This window comes from Halichoeres trimaculatus, unplaced genomic scaffold (genome assembly GCF_033239565.1).
Source record: "Halichoeres trimaculatus isolate MK-OKI-2021-1 unplaced genomic scaffold, fHalTri1.1 fHalTri1_scaffold_22, whole genome shotgun sequence".
Classification (NCBI taxonomy): domain Eukaryota; kingdom Metazoa; phylum Chordata; class Actinopteri; order Labriformes; family Labridae; genus Halichoeres; species Halichoeres trimaculatus.
In genome coordinates this window covers 24358069-24369887 of record NW_027437200.1, presented here as the reverse complement: position 1 = coordinate 24369887, position 11819 = coordinate 24358069, and the positions used below count along the sequence as shown (strand labels likewise).

General features: G+C 37.8%; 1 protein-coding gene across 1 annotated transcript; it reads left to right on the top strand.

Moving 5' to 3' along the window:
• The first annotated feature begins 519 nt into the window (after window positions 1–519).
• On the top strand, window positions 520–11015 carry LOC141811239 (butyrophilin subfamily 1 member A1-like). Its single transcript, XM_074699220.1, has 3 exons — window positions 520–676; window positions 9983–10324; window positions 10559–11015. Exons 1-3 carry the CDS (start codon window positions 520–522, stop codon window positions 10879–10881), a joined length of 822 nt encoding a protein of 273 aa, XP_074555321.1. The 3' UTR covers window positions 10882–11015.
• Window positions 11016–11819: the final 804 nt, after the last annotated feature.

Sequence of the window (11819 nt, the reverse complement as noted above, 5' to 3'; positions counted from 1 at the left end):
TATATAAATAATATTTCCTATTATGTCTTAACATTATTAAATCACAATTAGCCATGTGTGTAATAAACTGGGCCTCATGCAACATCCAGTATATTTCCAACCCTGGTTAAAATGTGTGAAAATATGTGAAAGGTTTCTAAAGCATAAATAGAAAGAATTAGTTATATAATTTCAAAAACACAGTATTATTTAATTTGAAGTAGGTTACAACTATTTTTGTTGAATACTCAAGCCCACGTAGTCCACTCAAGTGGATCTGTCAGTAACTCTATGAAAATAATGAATAGACAAGGAAAAAACCTTGACACAGTCAGTCATAAATCATGCTATTAGGGGGTTAATTTTTTCTGCTCTCTTTGTCCTTGGCAGGTTGTCTAGGTGTGGCACTTGGTAGCAGGACTTTGTCTGCAGGCAGTTCCAAGCAAGCTTTGCTTTGCTCATGAAAGGGCCTGGAAAGCAGGAGGCTCGTGGAGGCACTGAAAGAGAGAGGATGGAGAATAGTAATTGGCCACTGGTAATATGAAGACAACTAGAAATCTGCCAAACTTGGACACTACGGAGTCAGCTGATATACCACTGAGCAGCAGGAATACTCTGGCACCAGACTGCAGTCTCCACGGAGCCAAAGAGCAGGTTTTTGATGCAGCTGATGAGCCACAGGTGCACAGGAGCAGGAGTAAGTAAGAGCTGCCCAGATCTGAGGGGAAACTGGGAGAAACACACACACACACAGACACACAGACACACACACACACACACACACACACACACGAAAATAGAAAAATAAAGGTGGATGAATCATGACAGCCTCAATCCTCTGCAACATCGTTTATAGTCTGTTTTCTCAGAAGGGTGATGAGGGCAGTTTAATTTGCTGTCACTGTGATTTGGTTGACCTCATGGTGAAGTTTGTGATGATAAATGTCATCATACTGCATTTTAAAGAGCTGATGTAAAAAGCATTTTGTTTTCATTAAGTGTGAATTTGTGTTGTATGATTTCAGGGTGGTTGCTCCATTCTCTCAAAATGTGCCATTCAAGCTTTGGTGACAAATATGTCTCCGCTGGAGCAATGATTTTTTGGATAGGTGAGTTCACTATTTATTTTTATTCAATCTTTTTTCATTTATTAAAGGCCTAAAGAAAAGTTTAAATTTAGACCCTTTTTTGTTTTACCAAGCCAAAGAAATTCTTATTCATTCATTTTAAATAGTCACTTTTTTATGTTCTTCATACCAGGGACCTTTATTTGTCTTTATTTGTGACTTATTGTTTGAAAATTTACAACTTGAATCACATGAAGTTCAGAAAATGTAATTGCACTTACTTTATGCTTTACCATATTTTAAATGACACTCCTACAAACATTATATGTGTGTGTATGTGTGTGTGTGTGTGTGTGTGTGTGTGAGTGTGTGTGTGTGTATACATATATAAAGTGACAGAATGGGCTTCTGTTTTTCAGCTTTTCAGCTTTTATCCTCCAAGATGAGGCACAGAAAGCTCCAGGAAGAATTACAGAGGACAAAAGAATGTCTTGAAAAAGTGACATACAAAATTGTCATCTTGGAAACCTTTGGAAGGATTCTGCAAATTCAGCGGCATGGCTTCAAGGTCCAGCTGGAAGACGTGGACACACAGAGGAACATCAACAAGGAAAAGCTGCAATCCCTGGAGCTTCTAATAACAAAGAGTGAAAAAGAAAACGCAAGAGACAAAACAGAGAAACTATTGAAAGACAAACAAAACCTTTTTCATGATCAATGTAGACTGGAGATCAAAAAAGAAAACCTGGAGAAACTGCTGCTGGATATAGAGATACAAATGCAAAGGAAAGAGTCAGAGGGCCTTCTTACCCAAATGAGAGAAAGGAAGACTTGTTTAGAGAAATATATGGAAGATCTTGATCAGCTGCAGGGTGAGCTTGAGACTCAGGGTGAAAGTTTGATTTTCCCAATTTGTTCTGCCTCTTTCTTTGTATTGCCTTTATTCTTCTTTTAACTGTAACAAAAGAGGGAAAGTATTGTTCAGAGAGCCAAAGAACAGATTCTGTCTCCACTTTTTGTCAAAATAACAGTCATCTGCTACCGTCACTATCAAAGGTGAAGCATTAACCTTTAGCCTCAGTTTGATTTACTGACCCTGACTGCTTTCGCTAAATAAACCACTGTTAAAGTCATTCCAGAAATAACAGTGTTTTGTCAAGTTCATCATAAAAATGAGCTTGGTGGTACAAATTGCAATAAACTTGGTGTGTATATGTCAGCTCTGGCATCAAGAGCAACAGATAGTGACCACTCCAGCATGGCGGGATATGCTATTTAACATGTAAAACTATGTTCTCACCAACAAGGTTAGACATGAGACATGACATGATAATTTAGCTAATGTCACAGAGAGCTACCATGACAAGTAGGAAAAAAAAATCTAAAGATGTTTAAAAAAAAGTTTAAAAAGCACTTAAAAATGGTTGGTAAATCATAGAGTGTTATAATTGTAGTATAGCAACATTTGAAGGGGCTGGATTAAATAAGTTTATACTTCTTTCTTCTCCTTTTCAACTAATGTAAACCGAAAACATTCAAAAGTGATTGTCTTGTTTTGTCTTCATTTTTATCTGATCATTATGTATTCGTGATTTTCACTGTGAAAGTTGCCATCTACGTAAACAAAACAAAAGATTCATTCATTCATTTATTCATTCATAGTTCAACTGAATGGCTTGAACTAGTTATTTAAACTACCTTACAAATTGTAAAACATATATATTCACAATGAAACCAACAAAGACTGTTCAATTGCAGGTTTGACAAGTTCAAGATTAGTATTTGCTTTTATCCGTACTGTTTTCTGTACAGTGGACTGCATGGGTACAAGTAGATTTCTGAACCAGCAAATTAAAAAATAAAATCCTCAGTTAGTGTCATAAAGCTTGTTAGATAACTGTTTGACCTCTTCCCATGGTGGAGCGCTGCTTTGTGTTAGCTGATGAGCTAACTGTATGTTTGCCGCCATTTCAAGTTTGTTCTACTTTTTGGGAGCTCCCTGTCCGTCGAAAGAGCGCCTGTTGGTGGTTGACAGTTCACATGAATCAACAACATAACTTGCACAACACTAATCTGAAGTAATATTACACTATTTATTTTAATAAAACAGCAAGACTTCCCTAGAACAGTCAGAACAGTCCATTTCATATCACCTTTCAGGATTCAATTTATTTTTTTTTTTTTTTTTTTTAAGTTGTTTGGTGTCAACATTCGGCTGGTGGAGCTGAAGAAACTGCAATGACTGGGCAGATGTTGGAGAGACTGCTCACAAAGTTGTGCAAGATTGGTGAAGATTATGAAGCTGAACAGCGTGGAGTTTGAACCCTCTATGAGTGAAGTAAAATGAGCAATAAATTAATTTTTCAAATCTGTTTTTCCTGAACTTTCCCCAGAACTCCATAACTGATAACTGGTGTTATCAGTGTGTAGATCTTTATTTACCCTCTGGTAAGCGTTCCTTTTGAAGTTATCATTTTATCATCAGTCTAAAGGTTACTCATTCACTGACAAATGGTGAAAGTGAAAGAAAACTTTGAACAGCAAATTGTTGCTACAGGTAATGTAATCTTTAACACTCTCAGATCAAAGATTAACCCATCTACTTCAGTGGAGGTTAACAGAAGTCTTTGAATTTGATTTTATTTGTACATTTTCATAAGTTGTACTCTGTGGCCCAGCTAAAGAGACAACAGTAAAATAAAAACAAACAAACAAACAAACAAACAAACAAAACTTCTGGTTTCTACATTGTATGGTTCATTAATTCAGGCTGAATCAAGTTCCAGGAACAATCAAAGGTGAATTCAGGTGAGGATTTTATGGTTTAACTTTGATCAGACAGTTATGATCCCCAGAAGCAAGCTGAGGTGAGCTGAGGCGAGCTGAGGCGAGCTGAGGCGAGCTGTTCTTTTGGTGTGCTCTGTTCAGGTAATCGAAAACTTTTTTTTTTGAGGTTTAAACTTTGGAAAGGGACTTTTTCAAAATTGTCTCTATTTTCACATTTATTTTCATACAACAAAATAATTGTATTATGTATATGTTCATAATCTCTCAGACCTCTTTATGAGCTTAAAAGGAAAACAAGACCATTGGTAACATGGTTTGATGTTTCTTTAGTAACACCTGTATCGGCTTCAGTAGCATAGGTGTCAAAGTAAGTCGCAGCCCACAACGAAAAAAAACTTCCTACAATAAAAAAAAAAAAAAAAAAAAAAAAAAAAAATTGATGACTAAAAAGGCGTCTTCAGAAAACGTGACCTTCAAACAACAAAACAAAGAAAAATACAACATACTGCTAAGATGACTAAAATGAATGCAAGATCTACAGAGAAGTGAGAGATTTCAGAAAATATTTCAATTTTTGGTTATTCAACAGGATCCTAAATACAGCATGCCCTAATATATCAATCAAAGAGGAGTTTGTAAGATGTGTTTTTACAGTGGTTTTATTTGTCTGATCATTGCACACTAAAAAATTTACCCCTTGTTTTATAACAGATGCGTTTTGGGTCAAAGATCTTCAAGATGACAATGCTGTGCATGTTTTTTATTTTCATGTTCATTTTATGCCCAGGTAACAAACATTTACTTTACTTGGTAAAGCTGATCTTTTTTTGTTTGTCTCTGATGAACTTCCACCTACAATGAATTACTACATACTGCATGTCCATTTTGAGAAAAGCTTCAGTTATGATTCTAGTGCTGGTAATGACTCTATTGACTGGCAGCAGAAATACATCTTTCTGTGGTGCTTCTATTCAACCAGCAGTCATTTTGTAGCCAAAGACTCACTGGACATCTGTCTTTTTTATAACATCTGAACAGCAGGGGTCCTGTTTTGTTACACAGCCTTAAAAACACCAATGTGCCTTCTGTTGCAGCACAATAGAATTACTTTGACATGATAATGGATTTTGCATCTTGATGTCCGTTCTTTTTCTTATTTTTAATCATTAGACCATTGCTATCTGAAGTCTCTCAAAAATATTTAGAGTTTAAGTTGAATCTGTAATGCCCTATCTGATGGAACATTACAAATGTACACGGTACAACCGGCAGAAGGTTCCTGCTTTACGACAGTGTGCTGGGACTCCAGGCCACAAGGTAGCGAGGGAGTGCAGTCAAAGCAGATCCTCCTCATAGCATCTTTAATCATGACTTGCTCTGTAATTAGATGTTCACTAAACCTCACAAAATGATAAAATCACAATCTGTAAATGGTTAATAACTGGTTCATAATGACCACAACTGTGTTCAAACATTATGTACAAATGTGTATTAATGTATGAACAATGCTTTACGTTTGATGAGTTAAGTGTTAACTAATGCTAGAAGGGTGTAGTTAATATAAAGTTTTACCCTTTTCCTTTCACTGTTATGTGATATTATCTTCATATACAACTTTTAAGTCTTTACACACTTTATGGTGTGACTGTTATATTTCCTCAGGTTTTTCCGCTCCATTAAGATCTGGGAACAGTGAGATTCAAGGACAGTTCCTGCCAAATGGTATTCATCTATCTTTGATATGTTACAGTTTCAATATTTTAATTTTCAGTTGAAGCTATCACATGTGAAGCTGTCTTTATCCTAATGCCTGATCAAGAGGAGACATAGATTAAAGGATGTCAAAATAAGACAAATAATTGTGAGGACTTTATTTTAGTGGGTTGATTAAATCTACTTAGAATGCAAAGATGCAACAGGATAATAAAGAATGGAAGCTGTATAATGAAAAATGAGAAAAAAAATGTTGGTTAAGTTTTGGGTTGTTGTTGTAAAATCAAAATATTGAATTATCAGTTTTTGGTCATTGATAAATACATTATCATCCATATTCCAACCATAGTTTATAAATCAAATATTATTTCTTTTCCCTCACATATAATTTTTTTCTTCTTTTTTGTCTCTTCATTTATCATTTCAGCTCAGGAATGTCACACTGGTCTGTCTAGCTTCTTAATAGGGTTGTCTGGTGGTTTATCGTGTGGCCTGGTGCTGATTGTTTGTTATCTCATCTGGAAATGTTGCAGATCAAGAACCGGTGAGTGATAACTTAATATTGTTCTCCTACATGAAAAATACAACATTAATATTCTGTTCACTGTTTGTTTCTACCAAGACTGCTCATCTGTGTCCTATGTAGCATTATGCAACTCCACAACAAATAGGAGAACTTCAGATGATGTGGAGAGTCAGCTTCACGGAGAATCCCGAGAAAAACCAGCTGATTGGAGTGAGGTTTTGACTCAGTGGATGCAACACAAGGATGGACTGCAGAAACAAGTTTATGAATTCAGGTCACAGATTGAGAGAGTTGAGAATGAGAAGAAGAAAATCAGGAAGAGGATTAAAGATGTAGAGTCAATAATATCAGAGAGTGAGAGACAAAATGCTCGAGAAAAAACAGAGGCATACCTGAGAGAAAAACAGACTTTGACAGACGCTCAGAGTGAACTGGACAAAAGAAAAGAGGTGCTAGAGGGGCAGCAGTTAGACATGGAAAAACTTCTTCAGAGTGCTCAGACAGTGATCGTGAAAATGAGAGAATGATAAAATAACAAAGAAGATAAAATGAAGGTAAATGACTCTCAACCAGTAGAGACAGACAGTCTCAACTAACACTAACCTTCACTGAGAATTTAAAGTCTGCTTTTGTTGTTTGGTCAGATATGAACCATCATTTAAATATATTCACCAAATCATTTTTCCTCTCTCTGGTTCACAAGTGCCTTCTGTGAAACAAATGAATGCTGAGGATTTTACACATACCCCGCCCCCTGAAGGAAATATGTGTTTTGAGTTTTTAGAAAAATATTGATTTATGCCTCAAATTCATGAATTTTGTCTGTTTGTTCTGTTATAAATAAAACTTTACTACCAAACAGTTTGAAAATGATTTATACAGTCTGTGAATGTTTCTCATGGTTTTGACTGTTTTTGTGAGCTAAATAAAAATATCTCTGCATTAAAATCCAATACTCTTTGTTTCTGTCAGACAACAGTTACTGGCTCTATACAGGGCCCCAAGCAATCTCACATAGTCACACAGTTTATGTGCATGGTGCAAACTGAGTTATCCGAAGTGGTCAAAAGTTTTAGAGCACCTCAATTTCTCCATTGATTGAGATTCAAGCTATTCAATATTAATCAATAGCTTGAAATGGTAAAAAGTCAAGTGGTGACTAAAATGCCCTTTAACAACTTAAAGCTGTTCTGTGACAATGCAGATTGATCAAGCCTTTGAAGTTACAAACTATGAAAGTTTTCATGCTTCCTTCCAACATGTCTGTGTGGTTAAAGTAGAGATGAACACAGAGTGGGACCAGACCCTCTTGTTGAGCGTTGTTGAACTGTATTTTTCTGCACAAAGCCGCGAAACACTCTGAAAATGAGCAGGAAACAGGGATTCAAGCAGACAGTGAGACCAAGCATCAGGACATTTCCAGAAAGAGGTCTGTGCTCCAGAGAAATGAAGTCAGAGAAAGTCAAGGTGAGCTCAGAGAGGAGGTTTCCTTCAGCATCCAGAGACACTCACACACTGGGACTGGAGACTCTGACAGGAGGAAGTCTGGCTGAGCCAAACCAGAACTAGAAGACCAGTTTCTGAGAGCCCACAGCTTCAAGCTTCACAGCTTTAGAGAAATGGGAGAGTCCTAGTCTCAGTTTCAGTTACTGTGAAGAGGAGACTTTGAGCTGCAGCTTTGACAGGTCAAACTGCAGAAAGAAAGACATCCATCACTGAGACAGAGGCAGAAGAAGAACCAGAGGCTAGAGACTATGACCAGTCTGTTGAGGTTGTTTAGCAGTTTGGTGGTGGACCACAGGCTAACATTGGAGTCTCAGGTGGATGCTGTATGTAAAAAAACTTAGTAGAGGATTTATTTTTACCACAAACTTTGCAGTTTCAAAGTGGATAACACTTTAATGAAATGTTTCCTTCCTGTTTTGAGTCCGTGCTGACCTTTTCTCTTATCAGCTGGTATGGACTGCTCACCCTCAGAAACAGGAACTGGTTGCAGGGCATCATTAAAGTGGGTTGCAAAATTGCTGGCACCACACTCAATGACTTAACTGTCTTGTACCATAATTGTTAATAATAAAGTTTATTTTGACCTTGACTTTGACCTTGACCATCAGGCACCACCAATGGACAACTAAAGATAGGAAGATGGAGCTATGGACTGATGGATCACAGTTTTTGTTCAAACATTAAATTCAGTTATTTATTTTTGTTTTAATATCAATTCTTTATTCACTCTATCATTTAATTTTAGAGTGCAATGAGACTAACTGCATCATTTAGATCAAAGACTGGAAAAATTGGGTGTTTCAAAACTTTTAACCGGTAGTACAAACTTTATTTTTATTCTTTCAGTTACCACAGCAGGAGCTGGGATCAACCCAGAACAACTCAAACACTAATCCACAGCTGCCAAGTTAAATCAGTTACACTGCTGAGCTATTTATTAACTTTGATCCACAGTGTCATGACACATGGCAGAGATTATTAACATTCACTCAAAAACCAACTGAAAGCAGCGGGACAGCGCTGAGAGAGGATTAACTGTATTTCAAACTAAAATACTGACTGATATTGCCATAAACATGTATATGATATCATATTTGATTTATCAAACTGTTGATAGTTGTTTGTGCAGCCAGGCAGAAAATACATAAAGACTACAAAGGACACGCCCTGTTACTGAGGTCAACGTTTTTATTCTTTTAATGCTCGCACTCTGATCAGAAAGCGTGATAGCTTGAGGAGAGACTGAAGCAGAGAAACAGCAGGTAGGTGTCTGATTTTATATGATATGTATTGTTCTTTTATGTATATGTCTCACAGTCATTACACAGAAGCAAATTAAATGATAAAGAAAAGTCTGTCAAATTACTGTAATGCTTTTTGTTATGGTTTGTAACCAGTGGGAGTGGAGACAGAGGGGGCCATTTAGGCAAGGTTCATTGTCAGAAAGAGGGCGAGTTTGAAGTGGAGCAATCTGCTTGAGATGAGGCGCGAGGGTTGAGGAGGCAGGTTAGTGTCCGTGGTGAGAGTGTGGCAGAGAGTGGGCAGTTACACTGGAGGCTCATGGAGGCACTGGAAAAGAGGAAGACAGGAAACAATCAATGATGATCGACAAATGAGGTAGAAAATTTGAAATTTGCACATACTCAGAAGAGCTCAAGCAAGTCGACCTTGTACCACAAGTGAAGCCAGGATAATCTGGCACTGGAACCCTCTCTCAGCAGATCTTAAGGCCAGGTCCACACGTAGCCTGGTATCTAGGAAACCGCATATATTTATAAACATTAGTCCTGTCATCCACACCAAACCACCTTTTACATCACTAAAAACAATGTTTCCTGAAAACGTAGATTTTGGAAAAGTCTGGCTTTGTGGTTTTGTGTTTATGCTCAGGGTTTGACATGCTTCAAGACACAGATTTCCCCAGTGCAGGTGGACAAGAGGATTTCATAAATGAATGAAGGGGGATATTCTGTTTTGAAAATACCCTGCTACAAGGCTTAAGTGCAGAGAAGTGATTGTAATGATCAGGAACAGGTGCATGAGTGCAGGAGAGAGGCACCCATAACTCTGTGAGGGAAACAGAACAAAACTCTACAAAGAACAGCCTGGAAAGATGAACCGAAAGAGTCCAAACATGCAATCACCAGACTTTGTATGTTATTTAATCAGCCTCTTCTTCTCCTGTTTTGTCTTTCTTTTCTTTTTCTTTAGGATGTTTTTCCTGGTTGGACATTTTGGTAAACCTAAGCTCTGCCCACGCAGTGCTTTGGTTTTCCAGCACTCTCTAATGTTCATTCTGTTGACAGGCTGTCATAAAGGTAATTTGAGTCTAAATGCGCAAACCATTCAAAATTAAATTCCAGATAAATTCTGATGTGGTATAAATGAACTTCTGTCTTTCCAGGAGAGTCTCAGGGAGTTGGCTCCTCTGAGACAGTAGTGGCGTTAGTGGGTGACGATGTTGTCCTGCCATGCCACCTTCAGCCTGCAGTGGATGCTGTTTCACAGAGTGTGGAGTGGGGCAGGCCTGACCTGGAACCAAGATTCGTTCATGTGTGGCACGACGGGCAAAATCTTTTGGAAAACCAAAACCCGTCTTTTAAAGGAAGAACTTCAGTGTCCGCTGAGAAACTGAGGCGTGGAGACCTTTCCCTGACCCTGTCTGCAGTCAGACACTCTGATAATGGGATGTATAGGTGCTACTTTCCCTCACAGGAAAAAGAATCTACTGTTCAGCTTCTTGTTGGTGAGTTGCTTTTTTAATTGATAACTTTTTAAAATCAAATTCTCTTTGTTGAGGATTTTTTGTGAGACATCTCCTGTAACTATGGTCTAAAACTATTGCTTCACAGCAGCAGTTCCTTTTATTTATCTATTTATTTATTTAACTAGCAGAGGGCACCCAACATTTTTTATGAAGTTGAAATTATTTTTGTTAAAAATTTGAACAAGTTTAGAAATGTATTTTTCCTGTCATCAGGGTCTTCCTCCCCGCCTTTAATAAGTGGTATTTCCAAAGACACCAGTGGAGTGGTTCTTCAGTGTGAGTCCAAAGGCTGGTTCCCAGAGCCTGAGCTGCAGTGGCTGGATGATAAGGGGAAAGTCCTCTCTGCTGGACCTAAGGAGACGGACAAAGGACCTGAGGACCTGTTCACTGTTAGGAGCAGACTGACTCTGGAGGAGAGTCATGATGAAACCTTCACCTGTAGAGTCCATCAGAGGAAGATCAACCAGACCAGAGAGACACACATCCAGATCTCAGGTGACCTTTTCTCTTCATGTTTTTGTTATTCTCATGGCTGAGATGACGTTCATAAAACTAATTTTCTCTTGTGTTTCAATATTTCAGCTGATTTCTTTGCGGCGTCTTCAGTAGCAGCTGCAGTCAGCATCACAGTGGTTGTTCTTCTCGGAGTTATTGCTGCAGCTGCCTTCATCTTCTGGAAATGGAGACAAACACAAACTACAGGTTAGTGTAATGCTGCGATTGTCATATGAACTACCAAACACAGGATGTCACTGTTCGCTAAGATGAATCGTTTAAAAAAAAGGAAATTTTCAAGTTTAAATGTATTTTGGTCAGTTTCTGTTTGTGGCAGGTGGCGCTCAGATTAAGGTGAATTTCTGCTCCTTTAAAGTATAAATAAGTTTTACATTATGATTAATTCATTGTTTTAGTGTGGTTATATGCTTAATGCTACCATATGCTTTAAGAAAATAATGTCATTTACTTTGTTTTAGTACACTTGTGCTTTCTCTGATGGTTTTTGGTCAATCTCTAGATTTTTGGCTAAATAAATAAAGACTGATTAATTGATGTCACGCTTTGATAAAAAAATATGAACATAAATACCCTGTTCTTGTTCACTCAGAGATAAAGCTGCATCAGAACGACACTGAAAGGAGAGAGAGGGAGCTGCTCACTGCAGGTCAAAAGAAAACAGAGGACTTGGAGGAGAAAGTGAGAAGACTTGAAGAAGAGCTGAAGAAGAAAGAGGCAGAGGGAAAAGACTTGGACCAGGTGGTTCACAAACTCATGGGGCACAGCAAAGAAGTAGAAGAGCAGACGGATAAACTCAGACATCAAAAAGAGGACATGGAGAGAAGCTCTGATGAAATAATGGACAAGTTTAAGTCAGCTGAGAAGACAGGAGACAGTGATCGAGCTCAGGGATACTTAGACATGAAAACTGTGGCATTAACAGCTAAAAAACATCTGCAGAGAAGAGCACAAGAAGACA